The sequence below is a fragment of the Halteromyces radiatus genome, assembly GCF_025201355.1.
Source record: "Halteromyces radiatus strain CBS 162.75 chromosome Unknown BX664scaffold_8, whole genome shotgun sequence".
In the NCBI taxonomy this organism is placed as follows: Eukaryota; Fungi; Mucoromycota; class Mucoromycetes; order Mucorales; family Cunninghamellaceae; genus Halteromyces; species Halteromyces radiatus.
This window is the reverse complement of record NW_026251694.1, coordinates 437,998-461,469: the sequence shown is the minus strand read 5'-3', so window position 1 is coordinate 461,469 and position 23,472 is coordinate 437,998. Positions and strand designations below refer to the sequence as shown.

The 23,472-nt window shown below is 33.7% G+C and overlaps 10 protein-coding genes across 10 annotated transcripts; 5 read left to right on the top strand and 5 right to left on the bottom strand.

The window, feature by feature from the left end:
• The first annotated feature begins 118 nt into the window (after positions 1-118).
• On the top strand, positions 119-1,326 carry BX664DRAFT_361624 (uncharacterized protein). The gene is made up of 6 exons (XM_051548252.1): positions 119-365; positions 439-564; positions 630-712; positions 776-876; positions 937-1,009; positions 1,089-1,326. The coding sequence occupies exons 1-6, from the start codon at positions 159-161 to the stop codon at positions 1,192-1,194; spliced, it is 696 nt and encodes a 231-aa protein (XP_051397010.1). The 5' UTR covers positions 119-158; the 3' UTR covers positions 1,195-1,326.
• A 1,968-nt stretch (positions 1,327-3,294) lies between these two features.
• Positions 3,295-5,433, top strand: BX664DRAFT_380582 (carotenoid oxygenase). Its single transcript, XM_051548909.1, has 3 exons — positions 3,295-3,524; positions 3,589-4,038; positions 4,120-5,433. The coding sequence occupies exons 1-3, from the start codon at positions 3,317-3,319 to the stop codon at positions 5,358-5,360; spliced, it is 1,899 nt and encodes a 632-aa protein (XP_051397009.1). The 5' UTR covers positions 3,295-3,316; the 3' UTR covers positions 5,361-5,433.
• A 542-nt stretch (positions 5,434-5,975) lies between these two features.
• On the bottom strand, positions 5,976-8,150 carry BX664DRAFT_340446 (tubulin alpha-3 chain). Its single transcript, XM_051546829.1, has 5 exons — positions 7,771-8,150; positions 6,908-7,676; positions 6,755-6,837; positions 6,565-6,570; positions 5,976-6,306 (listed from the first exon to the last, which is right to left on the bottom strand). Exons 1-5 carry the CDS (start codon positions 8,030-8,032, stop codon positions 6,077-6,079), a joined length of 1,350 nt encoding a protein of 449 aa, XP_051397008.1. The 5' UTR covers positions 8,033-8,150; the 3' UTR covers positions 5,976-6,076.
• An 802-nt stretch (positions 8,151-8,952) lies between these two features.
• Positions 8,953-10,926, bottom strand: BX664DRAFT_268329 (uncharacterized protein; the record flags this gene model as incomplete). Its single annotated transcript, XM_051540993.1, has 2 exons — positions 8,953-9,668; positions 10,212-10,926. The coding sequence occupies 2 exons, from the start codon at positions 10,924-10,926 to the stop codon at positions 8,953-8,955; spliced, it is 1,431 nt and encodes a 476-aa protein (XP_051397007.1).
• Positions 10,927-12,693: 1,767 nt separating this feature from the next.
• Positions 12,694-14,528, bottom strand: BX664DRAFT_194304 (uncharacterized protein). Its single transcript, XM_051540084.1, has 3 exons — positions 14,241-14,528; positions 14,041-14,171; positions 12,694-13,978 (listed from the first exon to the last, which is right to left on the bottom strand). Exons 1-3 carry the CDS (start codon positions 14,425-14,427, stop codon positions 12,932-12,934), a joined length of 1,365 nt encoding a protein of 454 aa, XP_051397006.1. The 5' UTR covers positions 14,428-14,528; the 3' UTR covers positions 12,694-12,931.
• A 37-nt stretch (positions 14,529-14,565) lies between these two features.
• BX664DRAFT_340440 (uncharacterized protein) lies at positions 14,566-15,608 on the bottom strand. The gene is made up of 4 exons (XM_051546828.1): positions 15,380-15,608; positions 15,108-15,290; positions 14,903-15,018; positions 14,566-14,810 (listed from the first exon to the last, which is right to left on the bottom strand). Exons 1-4 carry the CDS (start codon positions 15,558-15,560, stop codon positions 14,697-14,699), a joined length of 594 nt encoding a protein of 197 aa, XP_051397005.1. The 5' UTR covers positions 15,561-15,608; the 3' UTR covers positions 14,566-14,696.
• Positions 15,609-15,751: 143 nt separating this feature from the next.
• Positions 15,752-18,966, top strand: BX664DRAFT_361619 (uncharacterized protein). The gene is made up of 9 exons (XM_051548251.1): positions 15,752-16,148; positions 16,217-16,249; positions 16,356-17,607; positions 17,687-17,827; positions 17,899-18,030; positions 18,109-18,214; positions 18,280-18,414; positions 18,506-18,598; positions 18,662-18,966. Exons 1-9 carry the CDS (start codon positions 15,853-15,855, stop codon positions 18,910-18,912), a joined length of 2,439 nt encoding a protein of 812 aa, XP_051397004.1. The 5' UTR covers positions 15,752-15,852; the 3' UTR covers positions 18,913-18,966.
• Positions 18,967-19,634: 668 nt separating this feature from the next.
• On the top strand, positions 19,635-20,404 carry BX664DRAFT_340437 (thioredoxin-like protein). Its single transcript, XM_051546827.1, has one exon. The coding sequence runs from the start codon at positions 19,685-19,687 to the stop codon at positions 20,270-20,272; it is 588 nt and encodes a 195-aa protein (XP_051397003.1). The 5' UTR covers positions 19,635-19,684; the 3' UTR covers positions 20,273-20,404.
• A 386-nt stretch (positions 20,405-20,790) lies between these two features.
• Positions 20,791-21,777, top strand: BX664DRAFT_340435 (uncharacterized protein). The gene is made up of 4 exons (XM_051546826.1): positions 20,791-21,037; positions 21,116-21,265; positions 21,363-21,437; positions 21,513-21,777. The coding sequence occupies exons 1-4, from the start codon at positions 20,825-20,827 to the stop codon at positions 21,534-21,536; spliced, it is 462 nt and encodes a 153-aa protein (XP_051397002.1). The 5' UTR covers positions 20,791-20,824; the 3' UTR covers positions 21,537-21,777.
• Positions 21,778-21,875: 98 nt separating this feature from the next.
• BX664DRAFT_361616 (uncharacterized protein) lies at positions 21,876-23,384 on the bottom strand (the record flags this gene model as incomplete). The annotated part of the gene is made up of 5 exons (XM_051548250.1): positions 23,290-23,384; positions 23,181-23,226; positions 23,016-23,119; positions 22,677-22,955; positions 21,876-22,604 (listed from the first exon to the last, which is right to left on the bottom strand). Exons 1-5 carry the CDS (start codon positions 23,368-23,370, stop codon positions 21,876-21,878), a joined length of 1,239 nt encoding a protein of 412 aa, XP_051397001.1. The 5' UTR covers positions 23,371-23,384.
• Positions 23,385-23,472: the final 88 nt, after the last annotated feature.

Sequence of the window (23,472 nt, the reverse complement as noted above, 5' to 3'; positions counted from 1 at the left end):
GGAGATGTTTCAATAATGGGAAACCTTACTTTTATTAATATTTGATTTTCAGGCACTCAATTCAGTTTGAGCAAGCACTAGTCGGTCATTCAATTCCATTTTTTTTTTTTGGGCCGTGTTTTTTTTTGGGCGTGTCTGCTCCTTTCTTTTTTTTTTCAATGTCTTCTTTTGATATACGAAACTTAGCTCCTGAATTATCCTTTGATAGTACTAATGATACCTCTCTTTATGCACATATTACTGACTCCAACGATGATAGTGTCACTATCCTGACACGTGTTTGGATGAACGAACGTAATGCACCTGAACTACTCCCTTACCAAAAACATCTTATAGACAATCTCATCGATTCGCTTGAAGAGCAGGTATTATTAAAAAAAAAAATATATCAATTTTAAATGTTAGTTTACTCATTTTTCTTTTTTTTTTCTTTGAAAGTCTGGCCTAGTAACAGATGAAATGGCTTCAAGTATAGAAAACAAATTTATGTCCATGTTATATCAAACTGAAATGGAACGAATACGGTATTTGGTGAAAAGTTACTTACGGACACGTTTATTCAAAGTAAATAAGAATATTATATACAAATCATATTAAAAATTACTAATGCTGGTCTTCTTTTGATATAGATTGAAAAATATACCTTGGAACTATTACGAAACCCTGATTATACAGAAATCATGTCCTCACAAGAAATTGTTTATGCGCGAAGGTAAAAAAAAAAATCATACTTGGTATATATTGATCCTTTCATTTATAATCTATTTTTCTATAGGTACCAAGAACTAGTAGAATCACATAATCACGAATCATTTTTACATCATCTTCCCGTGGCACAGCATAAACAAGACGAAAAGACAGCAGAATTAGATATGGGTAAATATTTATATTATTCATTATTTATATATTATATTGATTGATATATCAATTTCTTAGTTGTCTCGGCGAATCTTGAAGCACCTGTGTTTTGCAAAGTATTAGATGACATTGGCGAAATTCATTGGAATGTGTAAGTGAATAAAAAAAAAAAAAGAAAAGAAAAGAAGATCAGAAAAAGTTAGAGAGAAACTAAAGATTAGATTATTTAGAAATGATTCAACCGAGACTACTGAACTTGAAAAGGGTGGGACCTATATTATTCGATATCAAGCCATTCAACAATATCTCAAAGAGGATCGTGTACAACTGATTTAGATTTAGTAGGATTAGAATAGCTATGGTTAGAATCGGTAAACAATAAAAAAAAAATTCAAACTTGTTTGTTGATGGTATAAGGTTGATCTTGACAAAGGGATTATCGATGGGCGGAAAAAAAAGGGACCAGGGGCAGAAAAAGTCAGGGGCAAAAAAAAGGAATAATGAAAATTGAGATTTTATATAGTGTTTTCAAGGTTTTTTGTCGGGTCACAAGAAAATGCTTTTCGTGATGTTATCAAATAAAATATCGTACTTTCCCAAAATGAATGGCGCATTACCACTTTTTCAGATATCGCTCCAGAGATGGCGGTAGAGTACATTAAAAACACATAACATATTGATGATAACTTGTTTATTAAAAATAAAAGACACAAAATAAAAGTAACATAGGCTTTTCATATTTTTAGCAGCTTTGGGTGTTGTCCATTCTTTTTTAGGTATCAATTGATTGATGATTCATGATCGATGATTCATGATTGATGATATGTGATAACGGATGATTGTATATTGGATGATTACAGGATGGATAATGGATGACTGTATGATGGATGATATGTGATAATGGATGATTATATGTTGGATGATTGTATGATTGTATGATGGATGATGAAACATTGTCGTCAATCACTGTACAAATTTCTGATAAAATACAAAATACTTCATTCTAGCTACCTTCTGACAGAACAACATTTTCTTTTTCTTTTCTTTTTTTCTTTGAAAAATGTCAAAACACTCTTTTATCAGCCAACATGATAAATCAATATAATAATGATGATTCATCACATCAAGGGAAATTAAAAAATGGCAATAATAAGTATGCTGTGCACAATCATACTATCATTTAAAATAGAACAACTAAGAAAAAGAAATCTGGTCATTAAACTAAAACACGACAAAAACAAGTCAGTATCACGTATCACTTAGTACATGGATATTGTAATAATAGAACTTAATGTGAACATTTATATAATTAACTTTATTATAAAGAGAGAAATGTTGCTAACACTAAAAAAAAAATGATGAAGTAGATACTAAAAATAATAAAATAGATGATAAATTAAATACAATAGAAAGAGAGAAATGTTGCTAACACTAAAAAAAATGATGAAGTAGATACTAAAAATAATAAAGTAGATACTAAAAAAGACAAATGATAAATTAAATACAATAGAAAGAGAGAAATGTTGTTAATACTAAAAAAAAAAATGATGAAGTAGATACTAAAAATAATAAAGTAGATGATAAATTACATACAATAGAAAGAGAGAAATGTTGTTAATACTAAAAAAAAGATGATGAATTAGATACAATATAAAGATAGAAATGTTGCTAATATTTTAAAAAAGAAAGATGATAAAACTCGCTTACATCTTGTCTCATAATTTTATTAACTAAAATTAGCTCATAATTACACGGATGATTCATTTTCTTATAAATGGATCCCTTTGATTTAACTTTTTTTTTTTATTTCTTTACATTATATTCATCTTTTTGGCCTACCTGCTTCCTTTTTTGTCTGTCTTCCTTTTTCTTTGATCTGCCTTTTTCTATACAAGTACTCTTTAATAGTTCAAGCATCTTTGTCTGTTTCTCCATTGATCTACCTCTTTTTTGTTTTTGGGCTTGACCGTGGTCGCTAATGCGCATCTGCGTGGTTACGGTCTGCCTTTTCTTTTTTTTTTATTCAACAAATTCCGGGTTGGTTATCGCCAAGTTACCCACTTTCACCGTAGCGGTACGGTGATCACGTTACACTTAAATGGTAAGCTAGTGAAATATTTTTATCTGGATAAGTATTACTCATTTTTTATTTTTTTTTTCTATATGTTAACTTGGTGAACTCAATTGGTGGATTTCCTTTTTTTCTTTTTTTTGATTATTCTTTTTTTCATGATATCTATTTTCTTATATTCTCTATTTGATTAATGCGACAATTATATTTTTTTTTTTCTGTCATTTATTTTCTATCCTTACGATATTTTATTTCCTATTTTTGCGCAATCTTATTCTTTGAATTCCGTCAATTATTATTGAATAAAGTGTAGAAAAGATCATCTTCCTCTTTTCCTTTTCTCATCTTTTTTTTTTTTTTTTTTTACTCGACTATTTTTTTTTTCCCATGATTTATCTTGTATTTCTTTTTACTATCATTGTGGCTATCTTTGGAAAACTATGGATTTGGTTATCACATTACTCAATTGCTCTCAACACTAGGGCTATATTCCAATCTACAGAATTTTCAAATACACCTGAAGTCAATCATCCTGTCTGGTTACCAATTCAAGGTACATTACCCAACTGGCTCAATGGAATACTTTATCGAATCGGTAAGTGTAATAAAAATAAATAAATGTATAATGAATATCTATAACTCATATTATTCCTATTTAGGACCTGGTCGATTTATTCTAAAGGACCAAAATGACAACTCAACTACTGGAGATATCACCATTATTCGTCATGCTTTTGATGGTATGCCATTTCTTCATCGATTTCAAATATCAGCAACAACTCAAAGAGTACGTTATAACTCACGTCATTTGTCATCAAAAGCGGAAGAGCTGATTCGTCAAGGGAAAACAACTGCCTTCTTTGGACATGTGTCTTTTACATCATCTACCTGGACACTATTTAAAAGCTTTTTTCGACGCTTCATCTTATTTACTCTTCAATCTCAGACAACAACTATGATGGGTCATCGGCTAGATCCTTCCTCAGCCATGGTTGGTGTTACGCCTACTCCTAATTACTCGTTACCTAAATCAATATCGATGTCTAATCCTACTTTGGTCACGAAAACAGATGCCAATTTATTACAAAAGATTCATGCTGACAGTCTAGGTAAACTATTTCTATATTACATAGCATCTTGATTGATTGTTTTTTTTTTTTTTTTTGTATTTTTTCTTTTTATCCAATTAGAACCTGAACTTCTTTATAAGTATACTGAAATTCATCCACAATTGAAAGGTGAACTTTCCGCAGCACATCATCAACATGATCCAGAAACAAAAGAAATTTTTAATTTTACTTTGAAAATCGCTCCAACGCCAACACTTACAGTATTTTGTACAACACCATCTTCTCAAGTTACTATCCTTGCAAAAATCACACATCGTCTGGATCCCAAACGAACTCCTATTCGACCTTGTTATATCCATTCTTTTTGGTTAACAAAGAACTATATCATCATACCTGAAGCACCTCTCTATTTTCGAAACTATGGATTGGATTTTATAGTTAGTGGATCTGTACTTAGTGGATTGGAATGGAATTCATCATCTCCAACTTATCTTCATGTCATCAGTCGACGTCCAGGTCTTGGTCATATTGCTAGTCTTCCTGTTGACTCATTTTTTACTTTTCATGTAAGCAATGGTTGGGAAGAAATGGATGATAATGGTACCGTATTGAATCTGGATTGTACAGCGTTTCCTGATGGTGATATTATGCATCAACTACACACCTTTGGACACCCTCTTCCTTCTGACATTCATCAATCATCTTACAATAATCATTCTATTTATCCACCAACACCTCCGACATCATATGACGTTCTTCAAAGTAATCTATGGAAAGATGGCGCACAGAAACAACGTCAAGACAAATGTAATGCATACACCAAACTAAAGCAAACAAAACATCATGGATTTAACCTTCCTCCTTTACGACAATCATCGTTTGGAGAATTACGACGATACAGAGTGGATCTTCAGTCAATGGATTCGGTCTCATATACCACGTTGTTGACCAATGTGGAATTCTTACGATTCAATCAAGCATACATCACCAAACCTTATCGCTACGTATATGGAAATCAATTAATATCTGCCACACATGAAGAAGGGGAACGGTACAACTTGGTCAAGATGGATCTGGAGACAAAACAAACATGGATTTTTCAAGGCATGGATTATATCTGTTCAGAACCTATCTTTGTCCCTCGACCACATGACAACCATCAACGATCAGAAGATGATGGAGTCTTACTTAGTTTTGTGAATGTCATCAATACTGATCGGCGGACGAAATATTGTTTTTTATTGGTATTGGATGCCTCTACAATGAAGGAATTGGCTCGCTGTCATATTGGTGATTTTACTGCTACTACCTTCCATGGTTCCTTTGTTGATCATGAATTCAAATCGATCTCTATTAATTAGTTTTAATTTTTTATTTATGTAGATAGTTTGAACCTTTTTCATATATTGAATAAACGCTTTTTTGGAATCTGCTGGATTGTTCTGATAAAGATGATCTTCTTTTTTTTTTTTTTTTGTTAGAATGTTTTATGGATGATTTTGATTGATTTTATATTACAACATTTGATTTCATTCGTAAATATGAAAAAAGGTCGATTTTATGGATGACTATAAAAGCTTGATATCTTATATTTTATATATATAAAAACAGAAAGAACAAAGAATTGGCTTTGTTTGTTATCTGGCTGATGTTTGGAATTATTTCTTGGAGTGGTTGACGATGCGCATATGTTTGATGAACGATACAACAATGCATAAATAATGAGTGATGAAAATTTGTGTACTGATGACAGTCGTACAATATTTATAGATCTATAATGTCAGGTGGAGGAATAACAATAGCTAGTAGTAATGACGGTGATGGTTAGAATGGGAAAATTAAAAGACGAATGTAAAGACATTTTCTAGTATTAACTTGGGTGAACTAATATCCAGTACTTATTGCGACATCATTCAATCACCATCGCGTATCATCACAGCACATTGATTCAAAAAAAAAAAAAAAAAAAAAAAAGATTATAACAAAAAAATATATTTTTTATTGAATCATCAATATCGACAAAAGAAGGGACATATATCGACAGAGAGAGAAATATAATAAATCATAAGGAGCTAAGCTAATAGTCTTCGTCGTTTTCGATTTCAGAATCACCCAAAGAGTCAGATCCAACTTCTTCGTAATCCTTTTCAAGGGCAGCCAAATCTTCACGGGCTTCAGAGAATTCACCTTCTTCCATACCTTCACCGACATACCAGTGGACAAAGGCACGCTTGGCATACATAAGATCGAACTTGTGGTCAAGACGGCTCCAGGCATCAGCGATGGCAGTGGTGTTGGACAACATACCTATTATAATCAACAAAAATTAAAAATAATTAATTACCCATAACAATGAGAGATCCAAAAAAAAAGAAGGGAGAATGGTTAGATTATACTTACAGCTATAAGGTTAAGAAAACAAGTAGGGTCCAGATAGAGATAGAAAAAAAAAAAGGGGGGTAAAATGATAAAAGTGAGTAAAAAGGATTCGACAGATAAACGAATAAAAAAAAAATATAATAGTAACAACTTACAGCTAAGAATGAAGATAAAGAAGATAGACAGAGAGAGAAAAGAAATGACAAAAGTAAAATAATTGGGTTAGTAATGACACTATAAGGGATGACAGATAAAAAAAACTTACAGCTATAAAAATAGAAAGAAAGAATAAAAGAAAAATGAGTAAATACCCCCATCAAATGCACGTTGACATAAACAAACAAACAAAAAAAAAAAAACAAGAAATCAAACTTACCTCGGTTGACCTTGGCAAGATCACCACCATTGACAGAGGTAGGGGCCTTGCAGTTGATACCAACCTTGAAACCAGTAGGACACCTTAGAAAGAGAAAGTATGAAAAAAAAATTAGTATATACAGAAGAAATAGAAAATAGAAAGGAGTCTCACCAGTCAACGAATTGGATGGTACGCTTGGTCTTGATGGTAGAGATAGCAACATTGGTATCCTTAGGGACAACATCACCACGATACAACAAACAGCAGGACATGTACTTGCCGTGACGAGGATCACACTTAACCATTTGGTTGTTTGGTTCGAAACAAGCAGAAGTGATTTCTTGAACAGAGAGTTGTTCATGATAAGCCTTGGCAGCAGAGATGATAGGGGCATAAGTGACCAAGGGGAAATGGATACGGGGGTAAGGGACCAAGTTGGTTTGGAATTCGTTAAGATCAACATTGAGGGAACCATCGAAACGAAGAGAAGCAGTGATAGAGGACACGACTTGAGCAATCAATCGGTTGAGATTGGAGTAAGTGGGACGTTCAATATCCAAGTTACGACGACAAATATCATAGATAGCTTCATTGTCAACCATGAAAGAGACATCAGAGTGTTCCAAAGTAGTATGAGTGGTCAAGATAGAGTTGTAAGGTTCAACAACAGCAGTGGAAACTTGAGGAGCAGGGTAGACAGAGAATTCAAGCTTGGACTTCTTGCCATAGTCAACAGAAAGACGTTCCAAAAGCAAAGCACCAAAACCAGAACCAGTACCACCACCGAAGGAGTGGAAAACGAGGAAACCTTGAAGACCAGTACAGTTGTCGGCAAGTTTGCGAACGCGGTCCAAAACAGAGTCAACCAATTCCTTACCCACAGTGTAATGACCACGAGCATAGTTGTTAGCAGCATCTTCCTTACCAGTGATAAGTTGTTCTACACAAAAAAAAAAAAAAAAAAAAGTAACAATAAGTATGATAAGAATTAAGGAGAAGATGAAGAGAAAAAAAAAAAGGAGTAAAAAGCTTACCAGGATGGAAAAGTTGTCTATAACCACCAGTACGAACTTCATCAACAACGGTAGGTTCCAAATCAACCATGACGGTACGAGGAACATGCTTTCCAGAGCTAGTTTCACTGAAGAAGGTATCAAAAGAGTTGTCATCGGCACTTTGAGCTTCAGGAATATGACCATCAGGTTGAATACCGTGTTCCAAACAGTAGAGTTCCCAACAGGCGTTACCAATTTGGACACCAGCTTGACCAACGTGAATAGAAATGACTTCTCTCATTGTAATAAAGGAATAAAAAGTAAAAGGTATGTATTTGCTAAATAAGAAGAGGGGGTTAAATGAGTCGTTCTATTCAAAAGTTAGGGTAGAATAAACGATGGATGTGAAAGATGATGAATAAGAAAAAGAAAAAGAAAAAAAAAAGAAAAGAGTAGACTTTTTTTTTTTATTTACTTTTGAGAAAAAACACGTTTACGCGGAGTGGTAAAGCTACATGCACTGAGATTCAAATATAGTTTATTGGAACGAATTGGATTGGTGGAAAGATATGAAGGAGGTGAAAAGGTACAACTTTCTAAGATGTCGCAAAAAATAGGAAATAAAAATATTGTAAGGATAGATGACAGAAGAAAAAAATAAATACGAGTTGATGCATAATCAAATAGAGAATATAAGAAGAAGAAAAAGAAAAAGAAAAGTAGTGATAGTAGTTCCATTGTGTATAAGAGATTTTTGAATAATAGAAAAAGAGTATATATATATTTAGTCAACATATCCATTTTTTTTATATATTTATTTACTCTAACTTACACTGTAGAAAAGTATTAAATACATCCTCATGAAGAGGTAATAACATATTTATATATGTTGTTGTACAGGTTGATTATTCACTTTGAATTGGAAACACCAAAGGAGATTTCAAAAAGAAAAAAAAGAGAAGAGAATGATTAATATACCGTATCATCAATCAATGTGTTTTGACATATTCTATCGACATCTCTGAAAAAGTGGTAATGCGATGTCCATTTTGGGAAAGACCGATATTTTATTTTTATAATATCACGAAATTGTTTTCTTGTGACCCGATAAAAAAAAAAAACTTTGAAAACACTATGCTAAAACCAAAAGAGTTTCCATTGAGAAAAGAATATAAAACTAAATAAGAATAAAATATCATCAATAAGTTCGGTTTTCTTGATCTAAACCCCTTGAAAAAGTAATAAATCTTGAGAGTTATCTTGGTCATCCTTGATTTGATCCTTTTCCATAAGAGACAGCATCGACTGATTATCTTCTTTCATGACCATCATCACATCGGCTGGTGTAACTTGACGAGAGGGTGTTGAATTGCTTAACATCGATTGACCATGAGGACCATGAGCTGTATGATACACATGAGATGTTGGAGGCACCATATTATTTTGTACTAGATCGTGTAACTGTTTATCTTGAGCAACCAAACGCATCCATTCAGCACGGAGAGCTAAAGCAGGTCCATCAATATAATGTGTTTGTACTGTTGTTGCTTGTCTATCTTGGGTAAAGTCGCGACATTGCGTCCAATGATCATTTGCTGTACCAAAAGCTTGAGTACCACTTTCTTCCATATAAAAGGATATTGTTTCTGGGTGAACCACAGTCAAAGAGAGCCTTGCCCAACCCAATCGTTCAAGTAAAGGATCTAACTGCATTTTCTCAATTGAATCCAACTTGATATGCATCTTGAAACGTTGTTGACCATCCTGAATACGCCATACCATGCATCGAAGTTGTCGATCAAAGAAACATTCTAAATCTTGAGGTTGTAGACTCATTCGTTTCCAAGTCCCAATTTGTAGAGCTTCAGCCGAAATACGATATTGATGATTTTCTTCTTCTTCACCAGTATTGAAATCATCCAATGACATAGGTGTTCCTAAACGATCATCTAATAATATAAAAATAAGTATAAACTTTTTTTTTTCATGACGATCCTTTTTTTTTTTTTTTTTTTTACTTTGAGTATGGCCAGGATCAAGAGATAAAGAAAGAGGAAGCATGGATTGATCTGCGGGAGTAGAAGACCAAGAGGGATCATAACCAGTAGATAGATCAAGTTGATTTAATGATAATGTTTGAGTTGTCATGGCTTGAGATGTAGCAGAAGTTGCATCTTCTTCTGGAATCATAGGATTATTACCCATCATAAAAGAGGAAGAACCAGACCACATGTTCATTGGAGGAGGAGGAGGAGGAGCTTGAGGTGCAGGAGATGCTGATGATGAATAAGGACGACGTTGTGGATAAATACCATTAGCAGGTTCACTTGATCCATGACGGTTTGTATGACGTTGATAAGGATTATAAGGATAATGACCAACAGAATGAGCTCGAACACGACCACCAGCAGTTTCAGGAGCACTCATACCAGATGATGCAGACGTTGATGATGTACTTCCAGCTCGTTGATGATGATGACGTTGTTGTTGTTGTTGTTGTTGTTGTTGATGATGATGATATGCAGAGATTGGAGTAGATATGGAAGGAGATATTGATGAAGGTGGTGGAGTAGATAAAGAAGTCCAAGGTTTTTGATTTGTTGTTGGCATAGGGGGAGGAGGAGGAGGAGTAGATTGATTTGATTTCAAAGGTGAAGGAGAAATCATGGAAGAGCCATCTGTACCATAATAAGCTTGTTGTTGTTGCTGTTGTAATTGTTGTTGTTGATTGTAGTAATAATAGTAATAGTAATAATACAGATCAGGATTGGAAACTGGAGTACCGTCAGGTGAAGTATGTTGTTGATGTAAACTAGCAGCTTGACAAGCAGCAGCAGCAGCAGTAGCAGCATAATATTGCATCCGTAAGGTTTCATCATGGAGTAAAGAAGAACGTTTTGCCATATTCTTAACTTTTGCACGTCTATTTTGAAACCAGATTTGAATAGACCTTTCTGTCATGCCAAGTTCCCTAGAGAGTTGCTCACGTACACGGTTGTTGGGTGATGGATTGACACTAAAAGTTTTTTCCAATATAGCTAATTGTTCAGGTGATGCACGCGTCCGTTTACGAGGTTGACTAGCTTCTTGTTGTTGACGTTGTTGTTGTTGTTGTTGTTGTTGTTGTTGTTGTTGTTGTTGCTGTTGTTGTTGTTGTTGTTGTTGGTGATGATGGTGTTGAATATTTGGATTCATATAGTTCGTCGGTCGTTGTTGTTGTTGTTGTTGTTGCTGTTGTTGTTGTGATGGTGGTAAAGGTTGTAATTCAGTTGAAGTAGAAACAGTGGGTTTTGTAGTAGTAGGTATATAACAATTGTAGTTTGGAAGCATCGTCATGCCGGCATGGGGATGATTCCGTTCATTTGAAGATTCCATGGTTGATATAAAGGAAAGTGATGTTAAATGAAAGGCTGGGGTTCAATAAAGAGTTGGACTTGTAAAGTCCCTTTTCAAGAAAAAAAAAAAAGAAAAAAGTAAAAAAAAAAGTAATGAAAGAAAAATAAAAAAGAAAAGAAAAGAAAAAGAAAAAAAAAGGAAGAAAGAAAGAAAGAAAAGAAAAAAATATAATAAAGGGAAAGAGAGGAACTTGAAAAATGGGAAGATTTCAAGTATTTGTGCAACGAAGATCCATTCAATTCTTTCTTTTTTTTTTTAATGTCATTTCATGTCACTTGTTGTAAGATACTCTCAGTTTTAAATTGACAAGTATGAAATATTCTTTTATTTTCATTATACATCTTTTCAATAATAATAATAATATAATAATAATAAAGCTTACAACAGGAAAAGATCATCATTTCCTTTATATTCCGCTTTTACTATAGAAATCGCGGAATTGTCAAAACGATCTACAATACATCTTATATTATTCTATTTGGTTTAGTGGTGAAAATAAAATAAACCATGCGTTCTTCCCATAAGATCATCATACCATTGCTGTTGTTGTTATAACAAGTACAACAAACAAAAAAGGGACATATAGACATAGAAAGGGGGGACCTGAGACACGTGTGCCAATCGGGGATTGAAGCTTAAATATACTTAGAGAATTTGCTCAGGTTTAAGTAGTACACATTGTCCAAAAGTATAATAATAACACATGGCTTACATTGAACTTTTGAAGGCTATGACTTGATTTAAATCATCATAGTAATCATCATAGAAATCATCATTAATCATATGAATTGTAGAAATCGACATTATTTATATAAGTGATTCATATCATCATCATGCATTAGAATTTGACATTTGACATTTACTTTTTCTGTTTTCTTTTTTTTTTTTTTTGATTCTCTTGTTAACCCAGGTTTTTGCCCCATCCATTTTTTTTTTTTTTTAATCATTAATCTGTCAATTGGATCTCCGGATTCATCGAAAAAACGAATGATACAGAAACTGCGTCCCCTCTTCTCCTGTTTTTTTTTTTTTTTTTATTATTTTATTTCTAATCCCGTAACAGGCTAAAAGAATATGTAGAAAGCCTAGAACAATGTTAACATATATAGTTATTTTTTATGAAAATCAGATAAATCATTATTATTAAAGTTGACATATATGTTAATAATGAATTTACAATAGTTTTAAATATTGTTAATCCATCAATCTTCAATCATAAAAAAAAAAAAGAGAGAGAGAGGACTGTTAACATATTCTTTCCATGTAGCCTAAAGAGAAGGAAGGAATGTTGCTAATGGTTACATTGATCAACATGATCAAGGTTCAATGTTTTTCTCTCCGGACGATAAATGATTCTCACCAACTCAAAAATGGGAACCAACATTAAATCTGGCCATTTCAAAGTAAGATATTCAATATCAATGCACGATTGTTATTTGTTTAATTTTTTTTTTCCCATTCGATAAATGAAGATTAATATTCCACATAGAGTCAAATGTTTTTGTATTACATTGATTCATCTATTCTGTCTAACCTTCCAAACAACGCAGTAAATGATGATAAATGATCGATTTTTCTTTTATTCTTTTTATATATATACACAATTCTAAATAAAACATTCTAATAATAAATAAATATATCATACTATTCTATATAATAATCCGGGGGCGGAATGGAAGGTATCTTGTCCAAGGTTGATGCTATTTCCATGGTTTGACAGAATTCATAATAGCATTTACAGAGGTATGCGTGATGTTGTCGTTCGTCAGTCGTTATTGTGCTTGTATGTCCCATTTGCTCATCATCATTTACTTTGTTGAATCTTGTTTCCTTTTTGTTTGACAGATGATGACCCTGTTTCTGTCGGCATGATAGTTGTAAATCGTGGTTTCACCAGTCCAGTTTCAAAATAAGAAGGTAAGCTACCATAGTCCTCTTTGAGCCTGCAATCGAACACATGGATTGGAGTCGATACCACCACTTTTTCATATTGTCGACCATGCTGATCTTCGTCATATTTTCCCGGTCTTCCCTTTCGTAACTTGAGTAAAACATTTTGCCATGCTTGCGCTGATGATGTAGGTGATGATGACACTATTGCTCCTGATGATGTAATGGTACTGGATGTCGTTGTTGGTGATGATGATGATACTGTTGGTGAGTTTAAATCGATGTGCACCCGTTCTCCACTCTCCTCCAAATAAGAAACTGTGAGTCGAATATCCAAACGATGTCGAAATGAAATATCATCATAATGAGTGGTATGATGAATGTTACTTTTACAAGTTGGTGTTGCAAAGGTAACCCGGTAACTGAACGTATCCATTAGATCCAAACCAGAACCTTGTCTGTCAAAGATCATCGCCAAATCGGTATTAGAACTTGAAGAAGTAGAGGAATAGGATGATGATGTTGATGAAGGAAGGTCGGTGAGAGACGTTGCATCAAGATATCGTAGTAAAAAAGTATCTGAGGTAGTACGCCATGCTTTCAATTCTGAGACTGCATACCGTCTTGATTCTGTCACTGTTGCTTCGATATGTTCTAATCGTACGTGTTTTTGATGAGGCTGGATCGTAAAGAGGAGAGTAAATAAATCACCAGGAGAAAAGACAGCTACATCTACCATAATAGTCACATCTGCTGCTGTCAAATGCCGATCAAATGTTTGTGAGAGATCTTGTACAGTATGATTCAGTAATAATGAATTGGATAAAAATGTTCGAAGGACCAACACCGGTTTCGAAAGTTTCCATTGATTCAATATCGATTTTTTGTTTTTTCGATTCACCGTCACTTCCACTACATGTCGTACCCGTCCAAATTCATCTTCAATCGTATCCACTAATGACTAAATAAATAAATAAATACGGTTAAGAAATGATAGCGTTAACATTGTTTTCATATACTTACATTGGGAACAATAAATGTGAAAGGAAATCTATGTTCACCTATGGAAAATTCTGTTTTTTGTTCCAAAAGAGTCAAAGATTGTTTGTTGAGAGTCTTTTCAAATGTAGTTCGAGACGCACGAGCACCAATGCCTTTGATATTAAAAAAAAAAAAAAAAAAAGTTAGTAAACTATAGTTATATTCTCTCTTAGAAGACCTGCCTTCTGGAAAGTACACTAAACTAATCGACCTTAGAGTGACTATGATACTTGATAGTTTTTCAGGTTTCGCAAGTGTCAGAGTAACATGACTTGTAAAGACAGTGGAAGCATCTTCTTCTGGAGATCCTCGCAGTACAATAGGTTTGAAAGGACCAAATGAGAGCCGGTCGTTTGACAATAAGCCCATGACTTTATAAGAAATACAGAAAGTCTTCTATTGATGCGTGAAAACACCTAATAATATTTAAATGATTAATACAGATATTTATTGGAATACAGAAAAGAGGAGAGGAAAAAAGCCAAAAAAAAAAAAAAAAAAAAAAAAAAAAAAAGATAAGAAAAAAATAAGGTTCGGCAGTTGAATAATGTTCAAAAGGGATCACCCCAATGATAGGGCAACTTAAGCACTGGAAAAAAAAAAGGGAATATGATTATGATATGAAATAAAGGTTGAGACTATTCTATGAATTCTTCCTTCTTCTTTGGAGGACCTTCTAACTGACTAATCCGATGTTCCATGGTAGATAAGACATCATCCCAGGCGATAAAAATTTCAGATAATGTATTGATCTATAAAATATAAAAATACTATCATTAAGGATAATCATATGGTTAGTTCTAAATATTTTAAAAGTAGAATGATAGAAAAAAAAAAAGGATACGGTGCCATTATAATTATCCATAGCTTGAGAAATCCGACTAGTCAAATCGGCTAATTGCTTTGCTTGTTGTTCATGATCTAATTCTAGTGGTGAGAGTTGATTTCCAAGTTTATCCACTATTAAGTATCATTAAAAAGAACAAATTTAAAAAAGGGTAAATTATATAATATATGCATTATTTTTCTAACTTTTTTTTTTTTTTTACCTTTCAAATCGGAGCCATCCACTACATGTTCCAATGATTTTACTTGCTTGACTTCATTAGCCAATCGTTCCAAATCATCATAAGCTGCTAGTACAAGTTCTAATTTTGTTTCTGGTTGTAACAATTCACGTTCCATATCGTAAGTCGAGTTGGTTGGATTCAGTACTTTGGCATATGGATCATCTAAAAAAAGTCAATCATCATGAGTCCTCTATCAGACATATAAAACATGGATGCTATTATTTATCAAAGAAGAAGAAAAGATAACTTACATTTTGTAGCAAAATCTTGTAAACTCTTGTTGTTCTTGTAGAGAATGTTTAGTTCCTTTGCCAACTGAGAACAGCGTAAGGTCAAAGAGCCTTGTACTGACCGAGAAAGATGTTCTATCTGATCACCAGCAATTATATGTTCAAGATGTCGCAGTCGAGTTTCAAAACCATATTCATCCATTGATAAAGTGATAATGATTGTTCAAAAAGAGTAGGATTAAAGTTGAACGAGAAAGAGAGACAAGAGAGAAAAAAAAAAAGGAGATCCTCTTTCTATACGAAATAGCCTTTCAAATCCCGCGCGTTTTCATTTTCTTATTCTTTTACGTCTTTTTTTTTTTTTGTTGAATTGGAAACCAACTTTTTTTTTTTGTTCCTTTATACGCAACGTAAATCACTTTTTTATCACCTGCAAACCATTTTATTCACTACCGTGCAAATTATTTATTTTTACCCGCTAACTATTATGACAAATGGTGAAAGTCACATATGGTATTCGATTCACTAAACAGTCTCCTTTGGCACAGGAGATCAAGGCTCGAAAACGAAGATTGAAACTATATATGGAACAAGACGATACAACAAAAGCATGCAAAATAGCCTTGGATATTGCTGATCTACTCTTATCTCAAATCGACTATATTGATACTGATCTACCTGCTACAGACCAAGAACGCGACAAGATCGATTATGCAACTGAAGCTCTCAAGTTTTGTACAAAAGCCAATGGTGTATTTATCAAGCAAAATGATTATAGGCGGCTTGCACAGTAAGTTATAGAACAAAATTTTGAAATACAAGGGCAAACAACTAATGACTTTTGATATATTTTAATAGGTCTTATCTTCTCATGATCCGTTCCTATCAAAGGTACAAAAAAAAAAAAAAAAAAAAAAAAAAGACTATTATTCATTTCTTTTTCCTCTCTCTCTCTCTTTCTCTCTCTTTTTCTTTCTCTCTCTTATTCTCTTTCAAGGTTGGGCAACTATGACGAAGCCATTCAACGAAACACGAAACTGTTGGAATTCTTTAAACAACCTCATCCCAAAATCAAAGACAAGCAACTTTTACAACAATCTTATAAGCTAATGGGCGACACATACTTTACTCATGGTCATCTTGGTGATCGTATCAGTAACCATACAGATCTTCCTATGGCTTGCAAATATTATGAACAGGAACGTAAGGTACTTTCTGTTATGACTGTCAAGGATGTGGATGGTGATCATTCAACGCTTACAGATTTAATGCGATCGTCCGACTTCAACATGGGTGTTATCAAAGGGAAACTTGCCATTTATCAGCATGATCAGACTGTGGAACAACATTTACAGGATGCCATCAAAGCTGCTGCTAATCTGGACGACGTGGATAATGAACGACGATCTTGGTGGGAACTTGGTAACATATATGTTCGGCGTGGACAGTGGGATAAGGCTTTGGAATGTCAGAAAAAGGAACTCAAATTGGTCAAGAAACATGGACTGGATGATATATTGGCAAGTACTGTTGAAATGGTCAAGACCTTACTGGAATTGAATGATTACTCTGGCTGTTTGGCACTCTGCCGAGATATGGAAACCTCAGTCATCCAAATATACAAAGGAGAAGGATTAGAAGCAGCCAAAGCTATGGCACAGGAAACAAAAGATATTGTACTCACCATTCAATCAAGACGAATAGAACTCGATCAACTTGTAGCCAATGCGGATCAAGAATGCATCAACTACAACAGGAGTAAAAATATTGATATCTACACCACTTACAATAACTATAATAACACAACACTTCGGAATACTATCATTGGAAGAAAGTTACGTCGTCAAATAGCTACGGTATGCGAATCTCTAGGACAACTATTGTACAACTACAGCATGTTTCTTTCAGCAGCATCAGTAGTGGAAATGGGTCTGACTTATGTAGTAGATGATGACAATGTAGATTCCACAATAGCGCTTCCTCTCATGCTCCTTCGCATCCAACTCCTGCAACTCAAGGCTTCAATCCATTGGGCAAGACATGATACTTCTTTGAATGAATTGGCTGCATTAAATCAAGATATCATCACATTGGCTACAAATCATACTCAAGATAGATTACAACAATTGGACATTATACTCACTGCACAGCAAAGAAATCACAGTCTTTATCATTACTACGGTCAAACTGAAAAAGCTGCGGAATGGCATCGAATGGCTAGGAAAACTGAAAATCAATATAATCGATTGGTAATTATAAAAGAAAAAAAAAAGAGAGAGACAAGGAGTTGGTAAATATTGAATAACTTGATCTAAATTATTTCTATAGGCTGGTATTACAAAAGATGAAGAAGATTTGGAAGCAACTACGGATGAAGATAATGATGACAACGGTGACGCTTTGATGGATAAAACAAGTTCACACAATCCTCAACCATTATTTGGACCTGCAGATAAAGCTTCAAGGATGGTATGTCGCTAATATAAAAAAAAAGTAAAGAAAATATAGGATAGCTCATGCAATCTTTATTTATAAAATAGACAATAACGGTATCTTTAAGTTTGAGGAATAAGATGGAGCACATGCTGGTACCATGCGAAGATGATATGGATACACTAGAATGGTTGGGAAAGGAAGTGACAAGAAGATCTTGGGAACTCTATGGAATTGAGGTAAAACAAAAATAAAAAAAAAAGTGATGATCTTTTATTTACTTAACCTTTTGAAAAAAAACTATCTTATGTATTTAGCCAATCATTAGTCACTTTCGATTGGATGATACTGATCTATTTCCAGATGATACCCTCAACATATTAGCACAACATCAAGAAAAAAAACTAGATGCGATTGTACAAGGTAATCACCAAACAAAATGATATGTTTGGAAAATGTTTCTTATATGAATATTTTATTGAACCTAGGTTATCAAGTGAAAACATTACTGGAGGTTTACAACAACGCATGTTCAAGAATCAAGAAATCACCATTACCGCAAATACAACGAGTACTGAAGGATAAATCATCAGACACTACAGTCTTATCTTTACGTGGTACAGGTATGAAAATAAAGGAAGAAGAAGAAAATATGAAAAGGGGGTATTCATATGATATTGAACCTTTTTTTTTTTTTTACTCTTACTTCTCTAGGATTATCATCTGAAGGCATTGATACAGTGATTGAATTGGTACATCTATTACCTTTCCCACTTACAGAAATAAATCTATCTGGTAATCTATTGTGTAAGTAAATCAAGTAAAAATAAAAACCTTACCTAATCAATAATTTTATTTTGACAACATTAGGTGATGACGATATTATTCGATTATTTGATGCTATCCCTTGTCCATCTATAGTGAATTTGAATAGTAATCTGCTTACCTTCAAGACATTGACATACTTTTCTAGTGGTAGAAAGCATGATACTGTCCTTGTATCTCTAGACCTGGCATACAACTTTCTTGGACCTATGATAATGGATCAATTAGATGATATTTATCAAGCTTGTACAAATCTCCAAAGTTTGAACGTAGAAGGTTGTCAGACCAATATATAGTTTTCCGGGTCCACTCAATTGAATCATCTCGATTCCGTCTTTTTTTTTTTTTTTTTGTATATATGTATTTGTAGTTATACCTTTTTGTTTTATATCATTCTTCATCGTTACACGAACTGCTTTTTTTTTTATATTTTTGGTTGAAATAAAAGTCTTTTTGTCTGTTTTGTCTATTTTATTTTTATTTTATTTTTTTTACCAATGAATTGGAGTTTCAATAAAGGAATAACCAACTGTGATTGGGGAGGCGTCAGTGATTACTCTCAGGAACCACTGTTTGATAGAAAAAAAAAGGTGTTCTTGTCATTCTGATTCAAAATAAAATTTTCTGAATAAAATCATATGAATACCAAAATGTCATCAAAATATATTAAAACATTATCGTATATAGATTTAGAATCCACTAAGCAGAGTTGCTTTCGTTCAATTGTAAAAAAAAAAAATGAAAATTTTTATTAGGTTTTTTTTTGTTCTGCGGGCATCGAAATGCTCTGTCAGCATTCCATTCCAAACTATTCAAGATGATGATTATTGTAGTTTTTACATATGAAAAACGATTGGCAAACAAGGCTTTAGTAAGCGTTTGAAACTCCGTAGAAATCCATAGAAAGGTCTATATTAGCCCTTCTCTTCTACTTTTAGATTTATTTTGTTTTCCGCAACTTAGTTAAATTTTTTTATATAAAAAAAAAAAATTAAAAAAGATACCCTTTTCTTCTCTCTTTTTTTTTTTTTTCCTTTTTCATTACCAATACTCTTTTAATTAATCAACATGGTTGCTCAAGTTCAAAAGCAAGCTCCTGCCTTCACTGCTCCTGCTGTTGTCGATGGTGACTTCAAGGATATCTCATTGTCTGACTACAAGGGTAAGTACGTTGTTTTGTTCTGGTACCCCATGGACTTCACCTTTGTGTGCCCTACTGAAATCTTGGCTTTCTCTGAACGCGTCAAGGAATTCGAAGCTTTGGACTGTGCTGTGATTGGTGCTTCTTGCGATAGTGAATTCTCTCATTTGGCTTGGATCAACACTCCCCGTAAGCAAGGTGGTCTTGGCGAAATGAACATTCCCTTGTTGGCTGATAAGACCAAGTCTATTGCTCGTGACTATGGTGTTCTTTTGGAAGATGCTGGTGTCACTCTTCGCGGTCTTTTCATCATCGATCCTAACGGTGTTGTTCGTCAAATCACCATCAACGATTTGCCTGTCGGTCGCTCTGTTGATGAAGTCCTTCGTCTCGTTGAAGCCTTCAAGTTCACTGATGAACACGGTGAAGTTTGCCCTGCTGGTTGGAACAAGGGTGATAAGACTATCAAGCCCAATGTCAAGGATTCCAAGGAATACTTCAGTGCTGCCAACTAGATAGTTTCTTTTAAGTTTTTTTTTCATTATACATATATATATATGACTTTTATTGACGTACACTCCCCACTTCTTTTATGGTTGTAAATAAAAAAAAAAGACAATAAAAATTTTAGTACATTTTTTTATATATATTATTGTTGATTGTTTGAATGAAAAGTATCTTTTATTTTTTATGACGATAAAGAGTGCCTGATGATGGATGATGATGATGATATATATATATATATATAAAGATAAGAATCACTTGGGATGTTCATGTGGATGGTATTATTGATAACGTTTTTTTTTTTTTTTTTGACGTGTAGGTTGACGGTGATTGAAAAAAAATCCCTTGTAGGTAAGGGGGTGCTCTGACGTTTTTCTTTTGACACTTGACGAATTCTACGTATAAGAAAGAGCAAGTAGTCTTTTTTCTCCCCAATCTCTTTGAAAAGCCGCTGAGAGGAAAAAGAAAAATCAAAATAAACAACCCTTTTGTTTTTTTTTTTCCTCTTTTTTCTTTCCAACTCCCCTCTCTTTTTTTTTTTTTCTTTTCATTCATTATACGCCATGCTTCGTACATCTACTTCACGATTGTTGAGCACACGTCTTATTCAACGACCTGTAGTCATGTCTGCTCGTGCTCAATCTACTTTGGATACTGGTGAAGTCATTCAAGATCCTCAAATTGGTGATTATCCCAACTTGCCTCGTAACAGTACTCAAGCTCGTGGTCCTTTCGGTTGGTGGGATCCTCAAGATAAACGTAACTTTGGCGAAACTGTAAGCTATTAAAAACTTAGTTTTACATTAACCAATCCAGTTGAAAATATATTAACATTCTATTTTTTTTTTTTCTAGCTTCACGAAGAAGATGAACTTTTGGGTGTTTGGGCTCCTGATCTTCATACTTATAGTCCTTACAAGGCTCTTGCTCAATTGGCTTTGGCTACTGGTGTGCTTACTGCCTTTGCTGGTCTTGTTTACTCCACTTATCCTGAAAGACCTGCTGTAAGTCCAAGTTAGATTTATGGATGAAAAAAAAAAAAAAAAAAAAAGATGCTTATTCTTTTTTTTTTTCTTTTCTTTTTTTTTTTTTTTTTTGTAGGTCCAACGCACTTACCCTAACGATGGTTTGAAGAAGGATTTGGGTTTCCGTGAAGGTGATGCTAGACCTCGTGGTGTAAGTGAGAAAAGAATATATTTGTAGGATTATACCTAATATTTGATGATGATGATTATTTCTTTGATATCATAGGCTCGTCCTGACGATTCAGAATAGATTATACATATATTTCCGCAATTGAACAACACCAACCACACAAACACCCTTACGCCGGATTACTTATATACACACATTATCTCTCTCTTTTTTTTTTTTCTTACATCACTGATGCACGAATACTCACATACGCACATATATATATCTACAACCCCCCTATATTAGTAGTTTGATGGTTTTTTTTATACAACAATATACAATTATTACAATACAGTACAAAATGGATTTTTTGATCATTGGGTTTTTATTATTAGTTATTGATTATTTGATTTAGAGAACATGATGAATATGAGGATTGATTCTATAAGGATGAATAATGTATACAATGGGAAGTATTGATCAAGGAGAATCAGTACGAGGCCTATGTTCGAATGGATTCAAAGGCTTGGTTTCGTCATCATTGTCGTCACTATCATCATGTTGATGCTGTTGTTGTTGATGTTGTTGTTGGTGATGTCTCGCCCATTCATGTGATGAAGATGTTTGTTGTTGATCATGTTGTTTGTTATCCCAAAGACCTAAATTATGTTTCGTATCATCTACGGGAAGACCTGCCCATGCTGATGGATGAGATAAAGAAAGTTTGCGATGACGCCTACTACTACGTCGTGAACGAGCAGCTTCAAAAACATCACTGTGTTGAGTCATATCCTCATGTTTATCGTCAAAAGCCACATGATGAGCTGAGAGGTGTCCTTCCACTGGAGCATCAAAAGGATGGATATGATAGAGATGGGAAAATCGGCCAGAATGTCGAGGGGAAGACACGGCGGATCCTGTACGACTTCTCTCTCTTCTTTTTTGTCGTTGCCGCTTGGTGATCTTTTCATATAATTTTTGTCGTTGGTTATGCTTTTCAAAGGCAATGGCTTTATTGGCTTCTTTTTCCTTTTGTGATGATTGCATCAAATTTGTTGGTAATTCATCCTTTCGGATGGGTTGTTTTTCTTCTTCATGAGCACGCAATGTTTCACTGTCCCATGATGCATCCACCATCTTATCAAGATCCGATCGTACATCCTTTTTTGATCGACGATAATACTTGATCATTAGAAGAAGACATAGCGTCTTTAAAAAAAAAAAAATAAATAAGGAAAGGCCTACCATAAAAAGTAATTTTTTTATTTTTTTTTTTTTTACCGCAATCAGAGCAAAGGTAAAACAACAAGCGACACGAACAGCAGAAAAACGGCCCCAATCACGTTCACAATGAAGAATCGATTGATGAATATCATCCATACTTTGATAACCAAAGGACCACCAAAATGCACCGGGAGGTTGACGACGAATACATGCTTCTACAAGTTGTGTTTGATATTTTTGATACAACAACCCAATATGAACCAAACCTGCTACAAATTGTACAATGCAAACTCCACAAAGCACCAACAATATATGATACATGCCGGATAATGATCTCTAGAAGAAGAATATATATATAGCATACCATATTATCTCTTTTTTTTTTTTTTTTTTTACCTTCCATATGGTGACTACAGCAATCATACTAAACATACTAACACAACCGGTAACAACAATATAGATATAAAAATCAGTCATGATTACGCCACTATGAACCCATTCTATAACAACAAAATAGAAATGAGTTGTTTTCTTAAGATGATGGATGATGAATGATCTTACGTGGAAGAAATAAAACCTCTAAAATGATTAATCCTATTCCTATTAACTAAAATAGTAGTCAATGATGATTAGTGATAACTAATTAAAAAAAAAAAATGAATATCCTTACACATAATAGAAAGCCCGACATCAATGCAAGATGACGGTTAGAAAAGATGGATCCACTTTGTTTCTTGGAAAATGGGATCATCTCTTGATGAAAATAAAAGGACAGTAGAAGATGATAGTAAAAAGAATATCTTTTTTTTTTGTTTTCTTTATTTACAAAATTACCCATGTTTTATAAAAAAGG